The sequence below is a fragment of the Mirounga angustirostris genome, unplaced genomic scaffold (genome assembly GCF_029215605.1).
Source record: "Mirounga angustirostris isolate CCGP_5_RB_7025 unplaced genomic scaffold, mMirAng1.0.hap1 SCAF_7, whole genome shotgun sequence".
Classification (NCBI taxonomy): Eukaryota; Metazoa; Chordata; class Mammalia; order Carnivora; family Phocidae; genus Mirounga; species Mirounga angustirostris.
In genome coordinates this window covers 28,707,511-28,732,883 of record NW_026991715.1, presented here as the reverse complement: position 1 = coordinate 28,732,883, position 25,373 = coordinate 28,707,511, and the positions used below count along the sequence as shown (strand labels likewise).

At 39.4% G+C, this 25,373-nt stretch overlaps 1 protein-coding gene across 1 annotated transcript; it reads left to right on the top strand.

Moving 5' to 3' along the window:
* On the top strand, positions 1–24,548 carry PPP2CA (protein phosphatase 2 catalytic subunit alpha). Its single transcript, XM_045892672.3, has 7 exons — positions 1–386; positions 16,615–16,824; positions 19,783–19,956; positions 20,494–20,583; positions 21,094–21,255; positions 22,341–22,459; positions 23,443–24,548. Exons 1-7 carry the CDS (start codon positions 285–287, stop codon positions 23,513–23,515), a joined length of 930 nt encoding a protein of 309 aa, XP_045748628.1. The 5' UTR covers positions 1–284; the 3' UTR covers positions 23,516–24,548.
* The last annotated feature ends 825 nt before the right edge of the window (positions 24,549–25,373 follow it).

Below are 25,373 nucleotides of genomic sequence, written 5' to 3'. Positions count from 1 at the left end.
CCCGGCCCTTCTACCCCGCCGCCTCCTGACGCCGGGCGTGATGTCACCACGCCGGCGGCCGCCATTACAGAGAGCCGAGCTCCGGGACTAGATCGAGCGGAGCAGGGCTGCGGCCGGTGGCCGGGTGGTGCAGGGAGAGTTCGCGGGTTCGCGCTAGCGCCGAGCAGCCGCCAGCAGCCACACAGGTACCCCGGGGACCGGCGGCGGCGTGTGCGGTGTGGCCCGTGTGCGGGCGGCGGCGCGGGAGTAGCGCGGAGCGGCAGCCGGTTCGGGCGGGTGGCATCATGGACGAGAAGGTGTTCACCAAGGAGCTGGACCAATGGATCGAGCAGCTGAACGAGTGCAAGCAGCTGTCCGAGTCCCAGGTCAAGAGCCTCTGCGAAAAGGTGAGCTTCTCTCCAGCTACGGGAGGCGCCGCGGGCCGAGCCCCTCGGGAAGGAGGCGGCCGTGGGGAGGGTGCAACATGGCGGAGGCAGCCGGCCCGGGCCCCCCGAGCCTCCAAGACCGGCGCCCGGCGCGGTCCGGCGGCGGCTCCCGGGCGACCCGGCGCCCCCTGCCTCCAGCGCAGGGATTGGTTGTCGCCGCCACCGCCGCCTAAAATGGCGCCGTGCACCCGACTCCGGGGCTCCCGAGCCTCCCGGCTTTGGTGCCGGGCGAGGTGGCTGGGGGAGCAGAGACCCTGTATGTCAGGGTCGGGGACGGTTTTGAGGTGCATGTGCGAGGACTTGGGTTCTACGGCCTGGGATGCGGGACTGTGACTCTACTGTGAGGTGGGTAAGAGGCTTTTTGCTTGTACTCTGGCCTCATTCTTCGGTCCAAAGCTGTCCAGAGGATTCCCCCAAAAGCGAGCTCGTAGGCCGGATCGCAAGTCCTGTCTGAAGGTCGCTCACCTTTAGTACCATCCCTGGTGGTTTGTGTTAAACTCACCGAGCAGTCCTTTCCAGAGACCGATTTAAAAATGTGTGTTACAAGAGTTTAAAAATATATCTCTAGGGGCACCTGGGTGGCTCAGATGGTTAAGCGTCTGCCTTCGGCTCAGGTCATGATCCCAGGGTCCTGGGATCGAGTCCCGCATCAGGGTCCCTGCTAGGCGGGGAGCCTGCTTCTCCCTCTGCCTCTCTCTCTCTCTTTGACTCTAATGAATAAATAAATAAAACATTTAAAATATATATATATCTCTCTAACCTAATTTCTACGAAGGTCACGGTGGTAGGTGCAGGGAGGAGTACAACTTAGGTTTCATAGTTGGAAGAAATGGAGAATTTGGTGAGTCATACTACGTAAGGAGCTTTGGGATTGGAAATCAAGTGTCAGTTTAATCTGTGATTTATATTGCTGACTCAAATTGGGTACTGTGAAACCCTTCTGCGAGCTGAACGTACTTGGCATTTTGCCATCTATTTTTAAAACGAACAACGTAAACTGCGAGCAGCAAATTTTGTATACTGGCTCTTTGTTGGGAAAGTTACTTGTTTGTATTTTTGAGGCTCTAAGTAGCAAGATAATAATAATAACTGTTTCTTGAGCTTTTACTATGTCCCAGACATTGTGCTTAGTGTTTACAGATGTTGAAAATGGAATGCTATAGTTCCTTTAATAAGTCCATTTTAAATTACCTAATTCCGTTTTGTTTTTACCTAGGGGTTGGGGAAACAGCCTATTTAGCTATTGGCTGTGTTGTATTTTTGAAGGTCTTATGACTCAGTTTTCTGATATATAGAAAATGCTTATCTCCACTGTAAATAGTTTAACTTCTCTTGTCAAAATTAACTTGGCAGTATTTCATTGTAGTGCAGAATTGTGGAATACCGTATTTGCATTTTGTGTTAGTGAGGAGAGTTATTAGAGAGCAATTATGCTGACTCCTTTGCGGTTTGTTGGGAAAATTGGGTTCATGAGTTTGGTGTATATGTTCCTAAAGCAGGCTTTTTCAGAAACTGTGCTGTGAATAATTGCAATTTAAATGAGTCAAATTCAGATTTATTTATCCTTAGCCTGAACAACTCTCCTACTAGTTGATGAGGTGGTAAATTATCTATTGGAGCTGAATTTTAATGTTAGCAATGTATTGAGTCTTTTGTTCCTTCTTTACCCTCGTCAAGTAAGGATGGTGTTTGTATTAAGGGTTTAGAAAGAGGCTTTTAAAACTTAACTTATATTGTCAAGTATTAATTTCTAGGTGCTGGAAGTGATGATTTTAATGACTTTCAGGGATCAATACCTTATGTAGACTTTGAGTCAGCATTTGGTTAGATGACTAGTCATTTCTGTAGAAAACATTGGAAGAGAGATAATGATGTAATTGGAAGACCACTAGACTTACAAGTTAGACCTGGACACTATTCCTCTTTCTGCTGCAGAGTAATTGTGACTGATCTTGGGACACTTAGTCCACATTTTGCTATTTAAACTAAAGAGTTAAAATAGATGTTCCAGAGTCCCTTCTAATCTGAGATTATATAATCCAATTTAAATTAGTATATTGTGTTTAAATATCGAACACCTACTGACTATCTGCGATTGCTTACTTTTATGAAAGGAAAAGCAATGAAGTATAATCACGTTTAGTCTCAAGGAGCCTGAATCTAGTTGGAAGTAAGTAGTAGATGAACCAGGGAAGTAGAGGGTTTGTGTTGGAGACTGCAGGAGATAATACTGGGTGCTTAGATTGGGTGTGTCAAGATTGATGAATGTGGTAAATGTGATTGCTTTCCCCATCTTTGTAAAACTAAGATGTAGTGAGATTAAACAATTTATACTTAGCTCTTCATTGCTTATCCAGTGTGTCCAGATTTTTGTTCTTAGAGCCAAAAAGGTGGAAATAATATTTGAAGGTAGGTTTCCAAGAAATGGATCATTTGAGGGAGAATATTATGCATTCTTCATACTCTTTTTAACTTGAAAGTTTTTGAACTTTTGGAACTACATTAACTTTGTAAACTAAGTTTTAAGGCAGCTTTTTAGGTATGTGAAATGAGTTAGGATGCATGACTTGAAATGATTTTTTGTACTAGGAAACTAAAACAAAAATTCTCTTTTCACTCTTAATTGAATAGCCAATAGCACATCTAGTGAAAGCTACATATTTTGAAAATCTTGAGGGAACCATCTTTCATTTGTATAATAGTTTTTTCTTTTAAAGAAAAGATACTTGTTGGAGATAGGTCCTTGGTAGTAGTTGATCATTTCTTTAATTTTAAGAAGGAAAAGTAATACAAAAGCCCTCCTTTTATCTGCCTGAAGGTGCCTGATCTGAATGAAATATTTAAATGGTAAAGATAGAAGTATACCATGAGAGGTCATGGTGATTAAAAAATTCAGAGACCATTATTATGGTCTCCCATTAGCAATTAACAGTGGTAGGTGTTCAAAATGCAGAGAATTCAGGTGTGTATTTATAGACAAAGGTAACTATGGTTTTTATGCAATTGACTAGTTAAGCTTTTTTCCCTTCAAGGTGTGATTAAGGTTTATATCAAAGCCAAGATGATTGTGTGTGGAGTATACTTTGTCATTTGGGGGATCATAATTTTAGTTGATTGTTGAAAAATTGTGGTGAGTGAATGCAGTTTTGTCTCAGGTACAGTTCTATAGTCAGTAACATTACTACATTTGTATAACTGGATGGTATGTTTCCATTTACAGATTGGATGAAGTAAATAGTATCAACCACAGTAAACAGTCTTTTATTATGTGACTTCACCAGTAGTTTAATTTAGGTATGATTTTTGGCTTTGTCCTTTCAGGTCTTTCCAAACTTGTGGAGAATGTTGTTTGATAGCCAGTTTTTTTTTTTCTTTCCCCAAAGGAGTTCTTTACCTAGGTATGCTCTTTTCCATTGCTCTGCAAACACTATAAATAAAATGCAGTCATTAAGGCCTCACATTTGTACATGAGTATGGGAAAAAGCAAACCCTCCTTCTCACTGGATGAGCTGCAAAATGCTTGACTAAGATTAAATTTCTATATGAAGTGGGTAATAAATTTTTGTGAGTCTGTATGTGTGCTTAATTTAAAGGATTGTTTGGGAGCACCTGGGTGGCACATTTGGACTCTTGTTTTTGGCTCAGGTCTTGAACTCAGGGTCGTGAGATCAAGCCCTACATTGAGCTCCGCACTCAGCCTGGAGTCTGCTTGAGATTCTTTCTCCCTCCTGCTCATGTGCTCGCTCTCTCCGCCACTCGCCCTCCCTCTCTCTCTCTCTCTCCCTCCCTCCCTCTCTCTGGAATGGATAAATCTTAAAAAACAAACAAACAAACAAAACCAAACATTTAAAAGGTTGTTTGGCTCATTTTCATAAAAGTAATTTGAATATTGAGAACAAATGGGGAAAGCATGATGCAGAATGTTTGCATCATATTTTCACATACACAGTTCTTTTAACAAATTTGTGAGACAGTTATTATCCTCAGTTATAGACGGAAACCAGAGGCACAGGAAGGTAAAGTGACTTGATTCAGGGGCTAAAGTGAGATTGTGCAGGCTTACAGATTCTCAGCCCAGTGTTCTAGTGTTGCTTTACAGCCTCTCCTCTCTTTTTAGGTGGTGTTAATAATGAAAAATGGAGGTGAATTGGGGGCAAGCCGAACTGTAGAATCAACAGCTCTGTAAAATAAAGCATTATTATTATTCTCATTGCTTGAAAGCTTCCCATTCATGTCACGCACTGTTGTCTTACTTTGTCCTGGAGGAGGAAACCGTAGTTATTCTTCAATTTTGAATGTGGCTGGCAGCATTTGCCCCTCAGATAACATTAATGAGAAGAAAATGCCAGTTCATTTTCTGTGTATCCTTAGTGCAAATCATGGTCTAGAAACTGAACTTTAAAGTATTCCAGGAAAGCATAACTAACATTTATATTGTTCAGTACAGTTTGTAAAATGCCTTATCATGGCTCCCACAGTCAGACCTATATGTGCCTGTGTGTGTTTCATGATCTAGTCATGAAGCAGTAGTGCCCTTGGTTTTGGGTTGACTTAATGAGGAAGCGTCGAAAAGGTGAACAGTCGTACTGTTCCGAAACACAGGTCCCCCAACTTTCCTTTTATTTTCTCTGTCAAAGACAAGAGTTCTGCCTGTAAATATTGGCAGGTGAAACTCATGCTGTAGAAAGCATGAGGGACACTGGAGGAGTGTATGGGTAACATTTCTTTTTTTTTTTTTTTAAGATTTTTATTTATTTATTTGACAGAGAGAGAGATAGCGAGAGCAGGAACACAAGCAGGGGGAGTGGGAGAGGGAGAAGCAGGCTCCCCGCCGAGCAGGGAGCCCGATGTGGGACTCGATCCCAGAACCCTGGATCATGACCTGAGCCGAAGGCAGACGCTTAATGACTGAGCCACCCAGGCGCCCGTATGGGTAACATTTCTATCACTTGTCAGGTGTTTCTCTCCCACGCCCTCTTTAATGGCAGAGGATATTGCTGGTAGCCTTCTAAGTCATTTGTCAGTTACCTGTGGCTTTGTTAGGTTGGAGGAGGTGAGCTAGGAAAACCAGGAGATACTAGGTTTGCGTTGAGGTAATGGTAGGGAAGGGTCTTTTTTGAAGGTGCTCAGAAGAGAGGGAAAGTTTGGTGTGGCAGAACCCCCCCCTTTTTTTTTTACTTTTTTGACACATCTCTCATTTCTTTCTTTTTTTTTTTTTTTTCTGTACTCATTTCTCATAAACCTTCAAACGGCGCTTTCCCACACAAGTGAAATAGGAATTGGACTAGAACTATGAAGGGAAAAGATTTTGGTTTTTTGCTGTTTTAAATAGCTTTCCTTTCAGCTTCTGGTGCAGAAGTGGTAGAAGAAGTTGAAATAGAGGTCTGGCTGCTGGTAAATGGTTGGGGAGGGATTCTGAAAAAAATTGTAAAGAGCAATCTGGGATTAACTGCTTAATTTCTTGGGGCGCCTGGGTGGCTCAGATGGTTGGGCGTTCGCCTTTGGCTTGGGTCATGGTCCAGGGGTCGTGGGATCGAGCCCTGCATTGGGCTCCCTGCTTGGCGGGGAGCCTGCTTCTCCCTCACCCTCCTGCTGTTGCCCCAGCTTGTGCTCTCCTGCTCTGTCTGTCAAATAAATAAATAAAATCTTAAAAAAAAAACTGCTTAATTTCTTAATACAGAGTTGCTGTTGCCTACTTATATATTGGTAGTGTGGTTTAGGATGGATGAACAAGGCAGTGACAGGTATGTATATCTGAATCTGGGTATTTTCTTTTTTTTTTTTTAATTTTTATTGTTATGTTAATCACCGTACATTACATCATTAGTTTTAGATGTAGTGTTCCATGATTCATTGTTTGTGCATAACACCCAGTGCTCCATGCAGAAATGCCCTCTTTAATACCCATCACCAGGCTAACCCATCCTCCCACCCCCCTCCCCTCTAGAACCCTCAGTTTGTTTTTCAGAGTCCATCGTCTCTCATGGTTCGTCTACCCCTCCGATTTCCCCCGCTTCATTCTTCCCCTCCCACTACCTTCTTCTTCTTCTTTTTTTTTTCTTAACATATATTGCATTATTTGTTTCAGAGGTACGATCTGAGATTCAACAGTCTTGCACAGTTCACAGCGCTTACCAGAGCACATACCCTCCCCAGTGTCTATCACCCAGTCACCCCATCCCTCCCACCCCACCCCCCACGCCAGCAACCCTCAGTTTGTTTCCTGAGATTAAGAATTCCTCATATCAGTGAGGTCATATGATACATGTCTTTCTCTTTTTGACTTATTTCGCTCAGCATAATATGAATCTGGGTATTTTCTAAACTGTGTGTGACCAGTCGGCCAGTCACTCTGGTACTCCATGCCCTCACCTCTGCTTCAGTCATTCAGTTACTACTCCAGATGGGAGTATGGCTGATGTTGAGGGGGCTGCAAGAAGATCGAAAACCTTTTTCCAGAGTGCTCCTGGGAAGACAGTTTATTTACCTAGCTAGAGTTATATACAAAGTGTAGTTCACAAAGACTGTGGAGTGTCAGTGATGCTATTAACGGTGTGACAGTGTTCTGGAAATCAGTCAAAATTTATTAAACTCCTATTATGTGCATTACTCATTTTCACTGTTTAGCTTTGTCTAAGTAGCATTGTTTTAGGGATTTGCGAGTTTTTTGCTCTATAATAGTAGGGTTTCACATTAGCCAGGAGGTTGAACTTGTAGTAAACTCTACAGATGGGAAAGGTTTTAAAATATTTGTGCTAGTGGTGATCAAGTGCATTTCATTAGTCTGCCACCCATTGTTTGTCAACTGGCAGTAGTGCCCACTACCTGTTGGGTGCCTGTGACTTAGTGAAAAGGCTTAAGAATTGCTTTGGTAAAATTTCAGTGATGGAAGGAACCTTAAAAACCATTTAGGCCGTCACCTGGTACAGATAAGGGAGGAAAAAGACATCCAGAGTGGTTGATGGATTCATGATGGGTTGTTGTGGTGAGAATTTTTAAACAACTACATATATACCAACATTTCTCTGTTTAGATTATATATATTTTTCCCCTATGCAGGAATTATTGGGAATTTTTAATTCCTGCACATGTGTATTTGACAGAGGTGGAAAAACATCAACTTAAGTAATTTTTTTTAAAGATTTTATTTGTCAGAGAGAGAGCATGATCACACACAAGCAGGGGGAGCTGCAGGCAGAGGGAGAAGCAGGCTTCCCACTGAGCAGACAGCCTGATGAGGTACTCCATCCCAGGACCCTGGGATGAAAACCTGAGCCAAAGGCAGACGCTTAACTGAATGAGCCACCCAGGTGTCCCTTAAGTATTTTCCTTTAATACAATTTTAGAATTATCGCTCATACCTGACCTTTTTCTTTTGGTTAGATCCTAACCTTAAAACCAAATAGTAACTACTAGTTCGTAGAACATTACATGGAGGATTATAGTACTTTTATAGTATAATCACACAGATAGTATACATACAGTATAATCATACAGAACCAAAATGTTTCATAAAACGTTTGAGGCATCTGTTCAGTCTAATTAATGAAAGACAAGTAATATGAAGAAAGGTTTGACAGTTGAAGATGAATAACTCAAGATTTATTTGCTTTCAGGGCTAGTAGTATGTCTACATTATGTATCAGACCAAAGTAAAAATCTAGCCATATATACTAGTTTGTCATGAACCTTAATTTTTTTGCCCAATTATGAAAATCAAGAAAACCTACCTTTTATCTTTCATAAAAGCAATATGAAGCAAAATGAAATTCTCTTATGGTATTGGAAAATTTTATTATTGCTTGCTTATTTGCCCTTTTTTAAAGATTTATTTATTTATTTTAGAGAGCGAGAGAGAGAGACAATCTCATGTAGACTCCCCGCTGAGCCTGATGCTGAAAGCAAGAGTTGGATGCTTCACTGACTGAGCCACCCAGGCGCCCCATGAACTTGCTTTTTAAAAATGTTTTCAAGGGGCGCCTGGGTGGCTCAGTCATTAAGCGTCTGCCTTCGGCTCGGGTTGTGATCCCAGGGTTCTGGGATCGGGCCCCGCATCGGGTTCCCTGCTCCGCGGGAAGCCTGCTTCTTCTTCTCTTGCTCCCCCTGCTTGTGTTCCCTCTCTCGCTATGTCTCTGTGTCAAATAAATAAAATCTTTTTTTAAAAAAATGTTTTCAAACGTTTATAATTCTGAAACTGTAAAGTAAAATTCAAAAATTAATTATTGCATTTTTTTAAGTTTGCTTCTCTCATGTCTTTATGGCTATATTGGTAGAAGATATACTCAATTGTGATTAAAGTATGAAATGTTTAATTTATGTGAAATAGAGTTTCCAGTGAACATTTGAATTAATAATCAGATTTTTAATAGAAAAGTATCTGAGAGCATCATTTAGCCTTGTATCGATAGATAACTCAAAGAATTTGTGTGAACAATCTGTGTAAGAGGAGAAATAACTGATAGTAAATAAACATGGAATAAAAAATTTGAACTCCAAAATGAAAAGTACCAGTTAAATCAGAAAATAGCATTTTATATTTGAAATAGATGAGAATGGGTGCATTCTAACATTTATTAATGTGTATGTAAGTTGGGAATAATTGAGCTTTATAGACTACGTATGTAACCAAAAAACGTTCACGTATTTTGCTCTCTAGTCCCACAATTGAAAAATCTCCTGAAGGGAAGTAAGTCAAATAAACAGTACATGTATAAATTTGGGAAGATACTATATAGCAGTTTAAAATGATCACTATAATGCTATAAGGCATTGGATTTATGAATATGAACTCTAAAGAATTTGAGAGAGAGAGCATGCAGCAAATGAGGGGGAGGGGCAGAGGGTGAGGATTCCCTCTGATCAGAGAGCCCGACGTGGGGCTTGATCCCAGGACCCTGGGATCACAACCTGAGCCCAAGGCAGATGCTTAACTGACTGTGCCACCCAGGCGCCCCCATGAATATGAACTTTAGGACAGAAATTGAGACGTTTACCAGTTTTAAGCACGAGGTCAGTATGTGGGTAAAAGCTGGAAGGGAATACAAAGAAATGAGAGTAGTTTTTGTTGGTGTGGTAGGTTTAAGACAGCCATAATCTATCAAAATTTTATGTTCTCTAGTGTTCTCATACAAAGAACTTTTACATAATTGTAATCATTTTCCATTTTAAAATGTTTGCTTGGTTTAATAATGAAAATGCATGAATATGTTGTGTGACTTTAATATAAAAATGCATTTCTTTTTCTACGGTACACGTTAAGGAGAAGTTATACTGCTATTGTGGGTCCTTAAGGAAATTAATATATAAATGGTTTGTGAATCTTTTGTTGGTTCCTGTTTTTTTCTCTTTTACTTGTCTTCCTTGAAAGATCTTGACGTGGATGGTTTTAGGAGTCTAATTTAAATTTGCTTTTTTGTAATTTCATATTATTATGGTGGTTAGGAATGGCCCATACCCAAGAAACCTGATGTTAGTTGAAAATAAAATTTTAAGATTTCTGAATCTGAACTCAGAAGGCAGAGAGGACATTAATAATAAATTACTGTCCCTAAAGGTTTCTTTTCTTCAAGTGAATCTCCAAATTGTTTGAATTTTAGGACTGTAGAAAAATTTAACTTTTAGTTAAGCTCTTATTATTGGACTAGCTTTTATTTCAGTTTCAGCCTTGTCCTATGAAGACTTATATTTATTAGATCTTTTTTCCTTGAATTCACTGATTTCAGTTTATGCCATTTGAATTTCAGTAGGGCTCCTACTGAAGAATCGATAAATAAAGAAAAAATAAATATGCTGATTACACTATTTTTAAAAACTTGATTTTTAATTATTTTTTCCCCAAATGTTTATTAGTGGAGACTTTTTGAGGCCCTCAAAAAATGTTTTTTTTTTTTTTTTTTTTTTTTTTTGCTAAATACAATTTCTTTTTTTTTATTATTCTTATGTTAATCCCCATACATTACATCATTAGTTTTAGATGTAGTGTTCCATGATTCATTGTTTGTGCATAACACCCAGTGCTCCATGCAGAACGTGCCCTCCTCAATACCCATCACCAGGCTAACCCATCCTCCCACCCAAGCCCTCAAAAAATGTTTTAGGGGAAGCAAAAGTTTGGGGTGTGTATCTTTTGCTTTTGCTTCTTTGCATAATTCAGGTGACATGAGGCTTTAAATTAGAGGAATCAGAATACCAGAAAGTGAAAAGGTAGTTATTAGAAGTATAAACCTCTCTAATGTTAATTAAGTTGCTTTGAAAATCTGGTTCTGCCATTTACCTTGAATATTAAACTAGAGAGTTGAAGTATATCTACCTTAGAAACTGATGGTTGGTGAAGGCCTGCAGGTTCTAAAGGTGACTCATTAGATTGCTTCTCAGCCTTTTGGCTAAGATCAAGTGTAAAGATGACTCATTAGAGGTCCCATTAGGTGACCCATAGAGGGGTTCTGTTAGGTGCTTCTGAGACTTGAAAGGCCTGACTCCTTGTGATAGCACAGCTTCTCAGACATTTCTTTTTCTGTGATTAGTTTTTCTTGACTGTAAAATAATCTTCAATGAGGAGATGTGCAACCATTATTGTTCTGGTGTTCTGGGATAGTGTATTTTGGTGTAGTAATCCTCTGAAAGCTGAGTTGAGACCAAAAAAAAAGGTATATTTAAATTCTTTGTAAGCTTGAGTTTTTTTTGTTAAAATATACTTAATAATTGGCTTGATGGCATCTGATATGTAATAAATACTGTTTTCTCCCGAATTTAGTTGTAGTTGTTCTGGTCTGAAATTTGGTAGGAAGAGAAGAAAAGAGCTTTGGCTTTCCCAGACGTAGAAGTTACTTTGGTTTACTTTATAAATACAGTGTCCTTTCTTTTTTGGAGGACAATTTTATAATGTCAACATAAAAAGAAGCTAACTGTTCGATCTGCTAATATGTCAACTTCATGGTATCTTCTTTCAGGAAGTGTCTGTATATGTATACCAGGTGTATACCAGGGAGCAAATACTAGGATGTACATTGCAGTGTGTTTACCTTTTTGTCCTCCCCCTCACTGTATTATAATAATCTCTCAGGGAATACTCTACCTCCAGTGTGAGAAATTAACCAAGCCTATATGTATGCATTACGATCTCCAATATGGATTGTTGGCGAGAAAAGCAGGCTGCTGAATAATACAGCTCCTAGTTTTAAAGTGCAAAAGAAAATGATTATGTTTTTGTAGGCATATAATATGTATGTAAAACTTGTCAACAGGCTTTCAAAAGGATGTACATCAGAATACTCTTGGTGGTTACTTTTCCCAAGAGGAGTGGGATTGTGGAGAGTGGTCAAAGGGGACATTTGGTTTTATCTGCTGCTAAATTTTTTTTTCAAAGGATGTGTCACTATAACTTGCACAGTTTTAAAAGTAAAATTAAAGATCGGGGTGCCTAGCTGCTAGGCTCTGTAGGTGGAGCATCTGACTCTTGATCTCAGCTCAGATCTTGATCTCAGGGTTCTGAGTTCAAGCCCCGTGTTGGGCTCCACATTGGGAGTGGAGCCTACTTAAAAAAAAAAAACCTGAATAAATAAATTAAAGATACAGTGTTTATCATTGTGATATGTCAAAATTGAAATAAAAGGAATAGCTAGCATTTAGGTTTAATTGTCCTTTTGTGATTTGAATAGAAATTTTGAGTAGATAGTAATAAGGAAATTCGGGCAATTGTGAATGGCAGCTTTTTATCATTCATATAGAGAATAGCCTTACCTGTAAGCAAGTGTCAAGAGATGTATTTTGGAATTTAACTTCTCATAGAATTGCAAGATTTATAGGGTTGTGACCATGTTTTCTTGTCATTGTCCTTTTAAAACTTCTGAGTAACTTGCAAATTTCTTTGAAGTGGGACCTATCATTTCATTCATGGCTGTTTTCATTACTATGGGCCAGGTGCTAAAAACACTGGACATGGTATTAATGCCAAACAGTCTTAAGGAATATGCCTAGTGAAATTCTGCTTTTTAGTAATAATAAATCATGGGAGATTGGAATTACCCTAGTGAGATGGATTATATGTATTTCTGAAGAACTATCACTTTTTGAGACACAGCGGAAATTTTTTCTAAACTTAAAAATAGAACAAATTGGACGCTTGCGCGGTGCGCGCTGGTTGGGGCGGGTGAGTGGAAAAATGAGGGGCTCTGGGGGTACTCGGAGAGCCTTCTGAAAAAGACTGTTGGCACTTGGCACCCCGTGTGGTTGGGAGGAATGAGCAGGGAAGACCGTCCCCGCTGCCTTTCCACGTTGGAGGACGGGCCACAGGTAGAGATTGAGGGGGGCTTCCTGAGACCCCGCGGACTCCAAAAATCTCTGGTTTGCAATGGGGGAGTCAAAGACCTCGGGGTCTTGCTCCCCTGGTAGCTGTGGCGTGCCGGAAAGCATTCTTTCTATTCAAACAATCTGGGTTCAGAGCTTGGTTTCAGCACTTACTTCAGCCTCAAAGCATGGGACTTTCACTTTCTGAGTCTTAGTTTTGTCATCTGTAAAGTGGGGGCAATAATACCTTTTAATGGGGTTGTTGTGGTGAGGATGAAATAAAATAATAGCTTGAACCTTAAAAAAAAAAAGAACAAATTAATGATTAATTTTTGGATGTCAATGATCAGTGTCTTGAACTAGGCTCCCCAAATGTTTGGAGACTTGAAAATAATAGTGCTTAGGGGTGACTGGGTGGCTCAGTCAGTTGGGTGTTTGCCTTCAGCTCAGGTGGTGATCTCGGGGTCCTGGGATGGAGCCCCACAGTGGGCTCCCTGCCCAACAGGGAGTCTTCTCCCTTTCCCTCTGCCCCCCCGCCACCTGCTTGTGCTTGCGTCCTCTCTCTCAAATAAATAAAATCTTTAAAAAAAAAATGGTTCTTAAGCTTTACTGCACCTAAGAAAGCACTGGTATGGAATAAGGAGGGGAGACTAAAAAAAATTATTGATGCTTGGATCCCACTACCAAAGATTCTGGCTTGAGAGAGGAGTAGCCTTAGCGTCTAGATTTTTTTTTTTTAAAGAGCTCAAATGATTTTTTTTATTCTTATGTTAATCCCCTACATTACATCATTAGTTTTAGATGTAGTGTTCCATGATTCGTTGTTTGTGCGTAACACCCAGTGCTCCATGCAGAATGTGCCCTCCTCAATACCCACCACCCGGCTAACCCATCCTCCCACCCCCGTCCCCTCTAGAACCCTCAGTTTGTTTTTCAGAGTCCATCGTCTCTCATGGTTCGTCTACCCCTCCCGATTTCCCCCACTTCATTCTTCCCCTCCTGCTACCCTCTTCTTCTTCTTTTTTTTTTTTTTTCTTAACATATATTGCATTATTTGTTTCAGAGGTACAGATCTGAGATTCAACAGTCTTGCACAATTCACAGCGCTTACCAGAGCACATACCCTCCCCGGTGTCTATCACCCAGTCACCCCATCCCTCCCACCCCACCCCCCACTCCAGCAACCCTCAGTTTGTTTCCTGCGATTAAGGATTCCTCATATCAGTGAGATCATATGATACATGTCTTTCTCTGTTTGACTTATTTCACTCAACATAATACCCTCCAGTTCCATCCACGTCGTTGCAAATGGCAAGATCTCATTCCTTTTGATGGCTGCATAATATTCTATTGTGTATATATGCCGCATCTTCTTTATCCATTCATCTGCCGATGGACATCTTGGCTCTTTCCATAGTTTGGCTATTGTGGACATTGCTGCTATAAACATCAGGGTGCACGTACCCTTTCGGATCCCTACTTTTGTATCTTTGGGGTAAATACCCAGTAGTGCAATTGCTGGATCATACGGTAAGAGCTCAAATGATTTTTAATATGTGGCTAAGATTGCATACTACTGCCTTAAAACCGGTCCTTGTTACTTTTGGTTGTTGCTTAAAATCTAATGAGCAGTGGCTCATTAGCAACAGTTCGCTATGGCAGTTTCACCTCCATGTTCTAGTGTGTTGCCTTCCCCTGATGCAGCCTCCCACTGTACATTCTGGAACACCATTTCATAATGCTAGCTGCACATAGAAGAAAATGTTCAATAAATGTTGAGTGTATGAAGTAAATACTTTTAACCCATTTTCAGAACAGATTTCTTTCACCTTCTTGGCTGAACTGAAATCTGACCCTTCCGGAGGAAGTCCTATACTTTCTCTAATAGCCCTCCCAGATAGATGGATGCTGCCTTCCTCTAAGATAAAATTCCCTGTTTTTCAGGCTTCTTTTCTCTACCTGGATACCCAGGCACCTTTCCTTACTACTGTTACCTATTATTTCTTCATTCTCCAGAGAACTTGGTACCAGTTTCCAGGCCTGTACTTCTGATGTTGTCCTGAGAGATGTCCATGGGTTTCCCTGAAGATGACTTACCCAGTATCCCAGTATAAGTTCTTGATTCATTAAGCGAACAGATATTAAATGCCTTTTACATCTCAGACATTGCCCTAGCGAGGTGCTGTGTATGCAGTGGTGAATTAAAGGAACCTGGTGAACATTTTTTTAGCTCTTAACTTGGGACAGTTGGGTGGAAAATAGATTGGAGTCAGGAAGAATGGAAGCAGGGAGTTCAGTATGGAGGCTAGCACAGTAATCCAGGTGAGGTAGTGGTGGCTTGGACCAGGGTAGTGGCAAAAAAGATAAAAAGAGATTGATTTGAGATCGGTTTTGGAGGGAGGCTAGTGACCAGTCGGTCACTGAATACTAGTGGTCTTTAAGCTCTGCTCTGTCTCAGATAATCCACATGTATGGCCCTACCTCTCAAATCCTAAATTCACTCAAGTTTTCCACCAGTGGATCTTTGTTCTAGTAGTACTGCTTTGATTAGACTTGTTCTTCAGTCCATGTCCATGCCCTATTCTCCCCCTCATTTCCTACCTGGGATGACCAACTATCATGATTTACTTGAGCACAACTGAGGCATTTCTTGGGATGCCAGACTTTGAGCACTAAAACCAGGATAGTTGGGTCACCCTGCGCCTACCCCAGTCTGCCCTTTTCTCTTAAGTGGTATGCTTTGGCCACGTAAACCTTTTCCTCTTCCTGAGAATTTATACACATGATCGCACCTTGCCTATGTTAGACCTCTTCCCATTTCCTACTCCCACCCCTTCCTGTAACTGACTTTCACCCATTCCTTGGACCTCAGGCTGGTTTCCTAGCTGTCCTAGTTTGTGATCCTGGAGCACTGCAGCCTACTTTAGCATGTCTTAGCACTTGGCCTGATCATTTTATTGTCTGCTGCTCATGCTGCACTGTGTGCTTTTATGGGCAGTCTTGTTCGTTGTGGTATCTTACGTAAATGGGTCTCCACCGTTTACTTTTTCCCTTTCTTTCATCACTTAACACAGCCTGTACTTTGTTGCTTGGTTACTTGTTTGTGGTCCCCTGTCCCCTGTGACCGATCTTGTACGCTGTGGTCCCCCAATGGCTAGCACAAGGCCTGGCACATAGTATCACTCGGATGATTGAGGAAGTGAATGATGGTCTTCCCCAGTGCACTTTGGTTTTTGGGGTAAGGTAAATGATCAGTAAATGTATGTTGAATGACGATAGGGTTTCGAGTGAGTGAAATGTTATGCTGCCCTTAAAAGTAATGTTGGAATTTGTGATTACATGGGGGAATGCATATGCTGCCAAACAACTTTATAAAAACCATGTATATTGAATAGTTACAGTTGTAAAACAGAAGTTTGTATTTTTAGTATTAAGAGTGTAAAAATACAGGTGAAATTTTAATGTATTGTTCCCCCCCACCCCCCCCAAAAAAAACAGTTAAGTGGGAATTAGAAATCTTTCTTCATATCCTGGAATCCATAAAGCATATTAGAACTTTAAAGCTAAGGAACTAGGTATCTGAATGTCTTGTTCCATTTTCATTAATCTTATGTGGCTGCTAGTAATAAACTATTTAGCATTTAGTTAGATGGTAACTGATAGGCCTAAAAACTGATAGTGATGAGAGGAATGGAACTATGCATCTTGATAACATGCTTTTTCTAAGTATCAGGAGTGAGATAACCAATAGATGGAATCTGGCCATATCTTGCCCTCTTTAATGGAATTATCAGTGCCTACAGTTTCGTCTTACACCAAGTCTGTTCTTTAAGCTGCATTAAGTTTATTTTTGTTAATGTTGTTTAATGCTAAATGTATTGGTTTATTTTATCTCCATCTGTAGGCTAAAGAAATCCTGACAAAAGAATCCAATGTGCAGGAGGTTCGATGTCCAGTCACTGTCTGTGGAGATGTACATGGGCAATTTCATGATCTCATGGAACTGTTTAGAATTGGTGGCAAATCACCAGATACAAACTACTTGTTTATGGGAGATTATGTTGACAGAGGATATTATTCAGTTGAAACAGTTACTCTGCTTGTAGCTCTCAAGGTAATTTCAATTTTGTTTGGGGGTATTTTGTACTGGGTGGGACAGTTTTGTTCTTTTTCTTCCCCAGTGATTTGTGATTTTCTCTGAATGTTCCATATTTAGGAATGCAGGTATTCAGGTTTGGGACTTATAAATCATACGTCTGTCTTCATTCTGAATAAGGGGATGGTATAGAATAAAAGTAAAAAAGGTTATTCTCATTCAAGTTATTTGAAAAACGTTAGAAAGCCAGTCAAATAAAAATATTTCTTCAGTTAATTAGGGTGTGGGGAGGTAGTATAACTACCTTTCCTAGGTGCTTTTGAAATTAAAGATACTAAATGTCAGGATGTTCACATCTTTTGACACAGTAATCCTATAATTAGACTTTTACTGAAGAAGAAATTCAAGAGGAAAAGAGCTTTGTGTGAAAACATTAATTTCAGCATTATGTTTAATACTAGAAAACGAATTGATCTAGATATCCAACAAAAGTGAATATCTAAATTATGATTTCTCTCTGTGGAATAGTTGGCAGCCATTAAAACTTGACAATCTAGAACAATAAGAATGATAAAGCAAGCTGCTTTATACCAATTGGAGCTGTGGGAATTGTACAAAGATCTGAAAATGAGACACATGTAGTGGTCACTAGTTTTTGGAATGGCAGGTTTCTGCCTTTCCTTGGAAAAAAAGTGTGATTTTACCTTTAGGGGAGATTTTACTAAAGAACGTTCACAATGATAAAACCGGCTGCCAGAAACCTCTAATACTGCAAAAGTGGTAAGATGTGGTTTTGGGAAGAGCTGGATTTTAGGCAATATATAATGTATATGTTCATGAAGCTACTATAATCTGAATCATGTAACATGCTACAAAACATTTTTGGAGGATATACTAAGTTCTCTGCATCTGTAAAATAAAGCAGTTGGATTAAGTGATGGAAAGTTTCTCTAGGTACTATGAAAACCACATTGTAAGCTAATTTGTACTTAAAGCCCAGGATGAATCCCAGTGCTTAGCAGAGGAATGAATATGCTGCCTTCAGGAATTTATATTTAAAGGTTTTGGGGCTGAATTGTGCCGCATACACCTCTCCCCCCCCCTCCCCCCCAATTCGTACATTGAAGTCTTAACCCCCGGTACCTCAGAATGTGGCTGTATTTGGTGATAGGGCCTTTAAGAGGTAATTGAGGTAAAATAAGGTCATATGGGTGAGCCCTAATTCAATATGACTGGTGTCCTTGTAAGAAGACATTAGGACACAGATATAGAGGGAAGATGATAAGAAACGTGGAGAAGATGACCTTTTATTAGCCCCGTAGACCGGCCTTCAGAAGAAACTAACCCGGCTCACACTTTGATCTGGACTTCCAGCCTCGAGAACTGTGAGGAAATTAATTTTTGCTCTTCGAGCTGCCCATTTGTTCTATTTTGTTATGGCAGCCCTTGTACACTAGTACGGGGGCACTGGGGGAAGGAAACTTGAGCGAGTACAGTTGGGTATCCATATACAAAAAAATGGGCTTAGGTACCTAATACCATACAAATGGGTCAAAATCAATCAGGGGCCTCAATGTAAGAGCTAACACTATGAAACTTCTAGAATAAAGCATAGGAGAAAGTATTTGTAACTCTGGGTTAGGCAATGATTTCTAAGATATGAAAAGCATAATCCATTAAAAAGATTGTTATATTGGACTTCATCAAAATTAAGAATTTTGGGGACACCTGGGTGGCTCAGTCATTAAGTGACTGCCTTCGGCTCAGGTCATGATCCCAGGGTCCTGGGTTTGAGCCCCACATCGGGCTCCCTGCTCAGCGGGAAGCCTGCTTCTCCCTCTCCCACTGCCCCTGCTTGTGTTCCCTCTCTCGCTGTGTGTCTGTCAAATAAATAAATAAAATCTTTTTTAAAAAAATTAAGATTTTTTGTTCTTCAAAGTATATCACTAAGAAAAAAGTATTTGTGTTCATATAATAAAAACCTTTTATAATTCAATAATTATAGACAGATTAAAAATGGACAAAATACTAAAGATGTGCAAAATCATTATACATCAGGGAAATACAAATTAAAGTCAGAGTCACACCCATTAGAATGGCTCTCATCAATAAGGCTGATAATACTAAGTGTTCGTTTATGGAGAGATTAGAACCTTATACCCATAGTAATACCCAGCAATTATATTGGACTAGGAATATACTCAACAGAAATGAAAGTGTATTGTATGTGTGTACAAAAAACTTACAGGCAAGATGATCATAGCAACATTCTCATAATACTCAAAAACTGTAAACCATTCAGATGTTCCTCCTCCTGGGGAATAAAGAAAAAAGATATGGTATAGCCATACAATGGGATACTGTGCAGCAATAAAAAGCACAATAATAAGAATCCACTGATACATACACAGATGAGCCTCAAAAATATTCTGCTAAATGAATAAAGCCAGACACACAAAAAAACTATCTTGTATTATTCCATTTATATGAAATTTTACAAAAAGATCTCAAAAGGGGAAATCATGAGAGCAGAGAGATCACACAAGTACGTAGTTTCTATGGTGAGTATTTAAGGAAATACAGAAAAGACAAATCAGTGGTTGCTGGGAGTAGGAGTTGAGACGGCCTGGGGGGATATTTTTGGACTGAAGATGGAAAGGTTCTAAAATAATTGTGATGGTTATTGCATACCTATAAATTTACCAAAAGTCATCTAACTGTAGAAAAAAATTTCACGGAGTTCTATGGCTGATGGTTATGTTCTGTGAAATTGGTAGTAGCAGGAGTTTGATTGTAGTTGAGATAGGGTTTGCCGATAACTCCGTGGACAGATGTCTGTAGATGTGGGGGGATGGGATTTTTTTTTTCCCCCACCAAAATTGGAACTCTGAATTTTCCTGTAGAAAGTTTGCTGAATGGTCATTTGGTTTTTGAAGAAGCCAGGTATTCATATTGTTTTCTGTTTTGTTGTTTCAGGTTCGTTACCGTGAACGTATCACCATTCTTCGAGGAAATCATGAGAGCAGACAGATCACACAAGTATATGGTTTCTATGATGAATGTTTAAGGAAATATGGAAATGCAAATGTTTGGAAATATTTTACAGATCTTTTTGACTATCTTCCTCTCACTGCCTTGGTGGATGGGCAGGTATGTAGGTCTTCCTAAAACTTACATTGCTGGTTATTTTCATGAATCTGCTTTCTTAATGTTTAGGTCTAGTCATTTTTCCACCCACACATCCCTTCTAGACTTCTGAAATGCCTTCTTTCTATCAAGCACTGAACTGTATGTTGGGACCACAGGGATGGAAGATGTAGCCCATCCATCCTCTCAGGTTGTTTCTGGACAAGTCTTGGAGATGTAATTAGCTGTTTATTGGTCCACATAGAGGAGTGCACAGAAGATACAGCAAAAAGTTCTATGAGAAGAATGGATAGTCTGTGCTGAGGTTAAGGTCAGAGAAACGTTTTCTGGGTGCAGTAGCAATGATTTATCTGGAAGAAAGGGAGTATATTCACTAGGTTAGAGTGGGCTAGAAGAAAGCCTCTGCAGAGACAAGCCTGGTTCTGGCAGAATACAGAAACACTAGTCACACCAAGTGATATGGGTTGCTACTTACAGCTTAGTCCAGAATGTTTAAAGTTTCTTCTATGTAATGTTAACATTATAAACCATTCTTTCCAGATATTCTGTCTACATGGTGGCCTCTCACCATCCATAGATACACTGGATCACATCAGAGCACTTGATCGCCTACAAGAAGTTCCTCATGAGGTATTGCCGTTTTTTTTTTTTCCTAATGAGTTATTGACTTTTATTTGGTAATAAAATCTTTTCAGAAAACCTTTTAGAGAGGAAAAATTTTACTGTAACTTTCTTATGTGTGTTCTCTCCTTTAATGTTCAAAAATGACCCCATGTGGTATGAACACTCTTGTCAACAATCTCTTTCTTCAGAAGCTAGTAGTAAGAAACCTGTCAAGATCACAACACCTGTGGGACTGGGCCTTAGAATCTCGGTTGTTGCCTTAATTACTTGTCAATACTGTCTGACATTGAAATTTGCATACTATAGGGCTTTTTGCTCTTGGGGCTCATTGATGTAGGATATGCCTCTTAAAAACGTTGGGAAATAGTTTGTTTATTTGACAGAGATACTTTAAAGCAAAACCTTAAACTGTTCAGCAAATACCATTCAAAGTGTGACTTCATAGGGTGTTCCCTCTGATGAATTACTCAAATCATTTTTTGCAAGAGGCAGTTTAAAACTTACTTTGCTTTTTAGGGTCCAATGTGTGACTTGCTGTGGTCAGATCCAGATGATCGTGGTGGTTGGGGTATATCTCCTCGAGGAGCTGGTTATACCTTTGGGCAAGACATTTCCGAAACATTTAATCATGCCAATGGCCTCACATTGGTGTCCAGAGCTCACCAGCTGGTGATGGAGGTATGTCCTCTTCTCTGAAATCTGATTTGCTTTTTAAGTAAACGTAATGAAGGAAGATACTAGGGAGGGGTTTTTTGGTGGTGGTGGGGTGCTAATTAATGATATTAATGAGGATACTCCATGTATCCCTTCCAATGAATTTGCTGTTGTAGTCTGAGCCTTTACAGTAGATGCACACTAGAATTAAAATCTCAACCTTTTGATCTCATAATGAGTTTCATAGTTGACATATTTTCAGAGAACTCTTAATGACTGGATAGTGCTTGGGATTTAAGCCTGGGAAAGTAAGGTGCAGGGAACAGGGGAGGAGGCAATATATACATATTTATCTCAGTTTTGTTTATTTCATGTGTTTAACATGTGTATGTATGGAGAAGAGATTGAGGTGAAATACCAAAATGTTTCAGTGGTCCTTTGGATGGTAGGATTATAGGTAATTTTAAAGAAGAAACTAAAAGGGAAATGGGACATTGATAAGCATACTTAAAATTAGGGTCCTGTTTACATTAATATTAATAACAACTGATTATTATAAAAGTATGACTTTGCTAAAGACGGAACAATATTTGTGTACAATACTTAAAAAGTAACTCATGTATTTACATGGATTTTGACAAAATGAGGCTGGAGATCCTAGAGGCCTATTTTCTTTGTACCTGGGCAGGGACCTTCACCTCTGACTGAAGAGAATTAATATGGTTTGGTCTTGAGGAGTATGTTATCTGTCTCTACAAGGAATGGCCATATACTCATTCTTGGATCATGTTTAGGGCCACGGTGGTGGGAAGCTGATGAGATACTGCTATTCACAGAAAGCCAGATGTAGAAGAAGCACTTTATTCTCTGGTGATTGGTGCTGTTTTTTAGTGTCTTTTCTATTTATAATCTAGTTTTGTAATTCAGGAAAAATTAATTCATGTATTTTTTTTTAAGTTGCACAGAGTACAGAAAATTATTAAAATATCCAGAAACAAAACATTATAGCTTTTAAGCCTTTTGGAAGGGGCTTTTTTCTTTTTGAGTCACATTTAGTTGTGTAAATAAGGGAGTAAAATAGGTTTTTATCACCTTTCTTTTCCTTGTAGGGATATAACTGGTGCCATGACCGGAATGTAGTAACGATTTTCAGTGCTCCAAACTATTGTTATCGTTGTGGTAATCAAGCTGCGATCATGGAACTTGATGATACTCTAAAATATTCTTTGTAAGTATTTACACCTAAGTAGTTGGCTGCCATTACAGTTGAGTTACACTGTATAGTTGGAATGGGAAGTTTAAGAGTTTTGAAGGGCTCATGCTAAATCCAGATTCCAGTTTGATTTTTATGTTCCCCCCCCCTTTTTTTTTTTAGATTTGATTTATTTTGAGAGAGAGTGCGCGAGTACAGGGAGGGGGAGAGGGAGAGAATCTCACGCAGACTCCGCACTGAGCACAGAGCCCAGTGTGGAGCTGTTTCAGGACCCTGAGATCATGACCTGAGCTGAAACCAAGAGTTGGACGCTTAACCGACTGAACCACCCAGGCGCCCCTATGGTTCCTTTTGAACAGACTTAGGATATGTTGAAACTCATCAATAGAAACTTGTCCTATATAGGCCCCAATGTGAATTATTAGGATTTTAACTTTTAAACACATGTTTTTATTGTGGGGTTAATAAAATATATCCTGAGGTTGAGATTACAAATACAAGTACATTAGGCTCTTTAAGTTTTATTTAGTAGAACCCTTCTTTTTTTTTTTTTAAGATTTTATTTATTTATTTGAGAGAGAGAGAATGAGAGACAGAGAGCATGAGAGGGAGGAGGGTCAGAGGGAGAAGCAGACTCCCTGCCAAGCAGGGAGCCCGATGCAGGACTCGATCCCGGGACTCCAGGATCATGACCTGAGCCGAAGGCAGTCGCTTAACCAACTGAGCCACCCAGGCGCCCTAGTAGAACCCTTCTTTCAAAAAATCTTAGAAGGAATCCTGATGTATAAAAATTGTCTTAAAAAAAAAAATTCTCTGAAGTTTGCCTTGGCTCTTTGAGGAGACACGCAGCTAGAAGACTCTCATTAAATGGATGATTAGGCTACAATTAGGATTCTGTTCCATTAAAGGCAAACTGAAATTGTATAGGAAGAATAATGTTCTTGATTGTCAGTACATTGATACATCAGTATAAACAACAAATATGTTTTGTTTTTCAGCTTGCAGTTTGACCCAGCACCTCGCAGAGGCGAGCCACACGTTACTCGTCGTACTCCAGACTACTTTCTGTAATGAAATTTTAAACTTGTACAGTATTGCCATGAACCATATATTGGAAATGGGAAGAGCAACAGTAACTCCAAAGTGTCAGAGAATAGTTAACATTCAAAAAACTTGTTTTCACACGGACCAAAAGATGTGCCATATAAAAATACAAAGCCTCTTGTCATCAACAGCCGTGACCACTTTAGAATGAACCAGTTCATTGCATGCTGAAGCGACATTGTTGGTCAAGAAACCAGTTTCTGGCATAGCGCTATTTGTAGTTACTTTTGCTTTCTCAGAGAGACTGCAGATAATAAGATGTAAACATTAACACCTCGTGAATACAATTTAACTTCCATTTAGCTATAGCTTTACTCAGCATGACTGTAGATAAGGATAGCAGCAAACAATCATTGGAGCTTAATGAACATTTTTAAAAATAAGTACCAAGGCCTCCCCTCTACTTGTGACTTTTGAAATCGTTTTATTTTCAGGGATACCGTTTAATTTAATTGTATGATTTGTCTGCACTCAGTTTATTTCCCTTCTCAAATCTCAGCCTCATGTTGTTCTTTGTTATTGTCAGAACCTGGTGAGTTGTTTTGAACAGAACTGTTTTTTTCCCCTCCTATAAGACGATGTTACTGCACAAGAGCCCTGCAGTGTTTTCATAATAAACTTGTGAACTAAGAACTGAGAAAGTCAAATTTTAATTGTATCAATGGGCAAGACTGGTGCTGTTTATTTAAAAGATATACATCAATTGATAAATTTTAGAATTTGTAGAATTCTAGGTAAAGAAAAATAAAAATCAAGGTCACTATATAATCTCTCTGGTAACTCCTTGACATTCTTCAGAAGATTTTCAAGACTTATTTGTAATCCAGATAGTACAATTTGTCAGATAGCCAGCGTGCTCTTCGTGGGTTCTTCCTGCATATTACCTTGTCTGCAAGAAAGGAAATCTGTGCAACTTCAGTAAGACTGGACTGTAAAACCATAGAACTTGAGATTTAAGTGTTTTGGTTTTTGTTTTAATAAAACATCATGTTTTCAGGTAGAGCTTGACAAACTAATGTGTCTACTTCTCAGTGCAGTTTCTGGTTATAAATATCATATTGCTATGTAAGATGGACAAAAAAATATGGACAGATTTTGTACATTGCTTGTCATGTTATTTTAGAGTTAACTTCGTGTCAGATAAAAAAGCTGTTAAAGTATTATCCTGTATTAAGCTCTTTAAGTGCTACTAGTTAAACCAAATAGTAAACTATTGCTAGATCACGGTTTGGTGTTACATACGTTCACCCAAGGACAAAAATGGCATTTGAAATGAAGTGGCAGTGCTAAGCACTTAATGAGTTTTCCCCACCCTTTTCTCCTTTGAATAGGATTAGGTCTTCTGTGGAAACTAATGGTAATCTTCAGCTATCAGGGTAAACTTCAGGGCACTTAATCATTACTTGTGTGAATGTAGTAATAAAAGTTCCTTTGCTTTGTATTGTGTTGAATTTGGAACTGATAAGGAAGTTTTCTCATCTAAGATGCTTTAGGAAAATACGTACACACACTCTATGTTAAAAAAAAAAAAAAAAGGTCTAGTTTCTTTTTATCTCTCCTCTGACCTAATTGACAGTATTTTTGGTGGCTTGTGGAGTTGGTGGTCCAAAGCAAAAAGCCCTGTTTTTCTACGTCTCCATTCCATTTTATTTTATGCTTTCACAAGAAATACATCTATCTGTGTTTTTGCTTTCTCACTTAATGCCCTTCCTCTTTGAACAAATAATATATCTGGTGTGCAGTAGCTTTAACCCAGGGTCCAAGTGACCTAGATACCAAGCAGTTGTTTTCAGGTCCTGTGGTAACAGAACTGACTTCGAAAGAA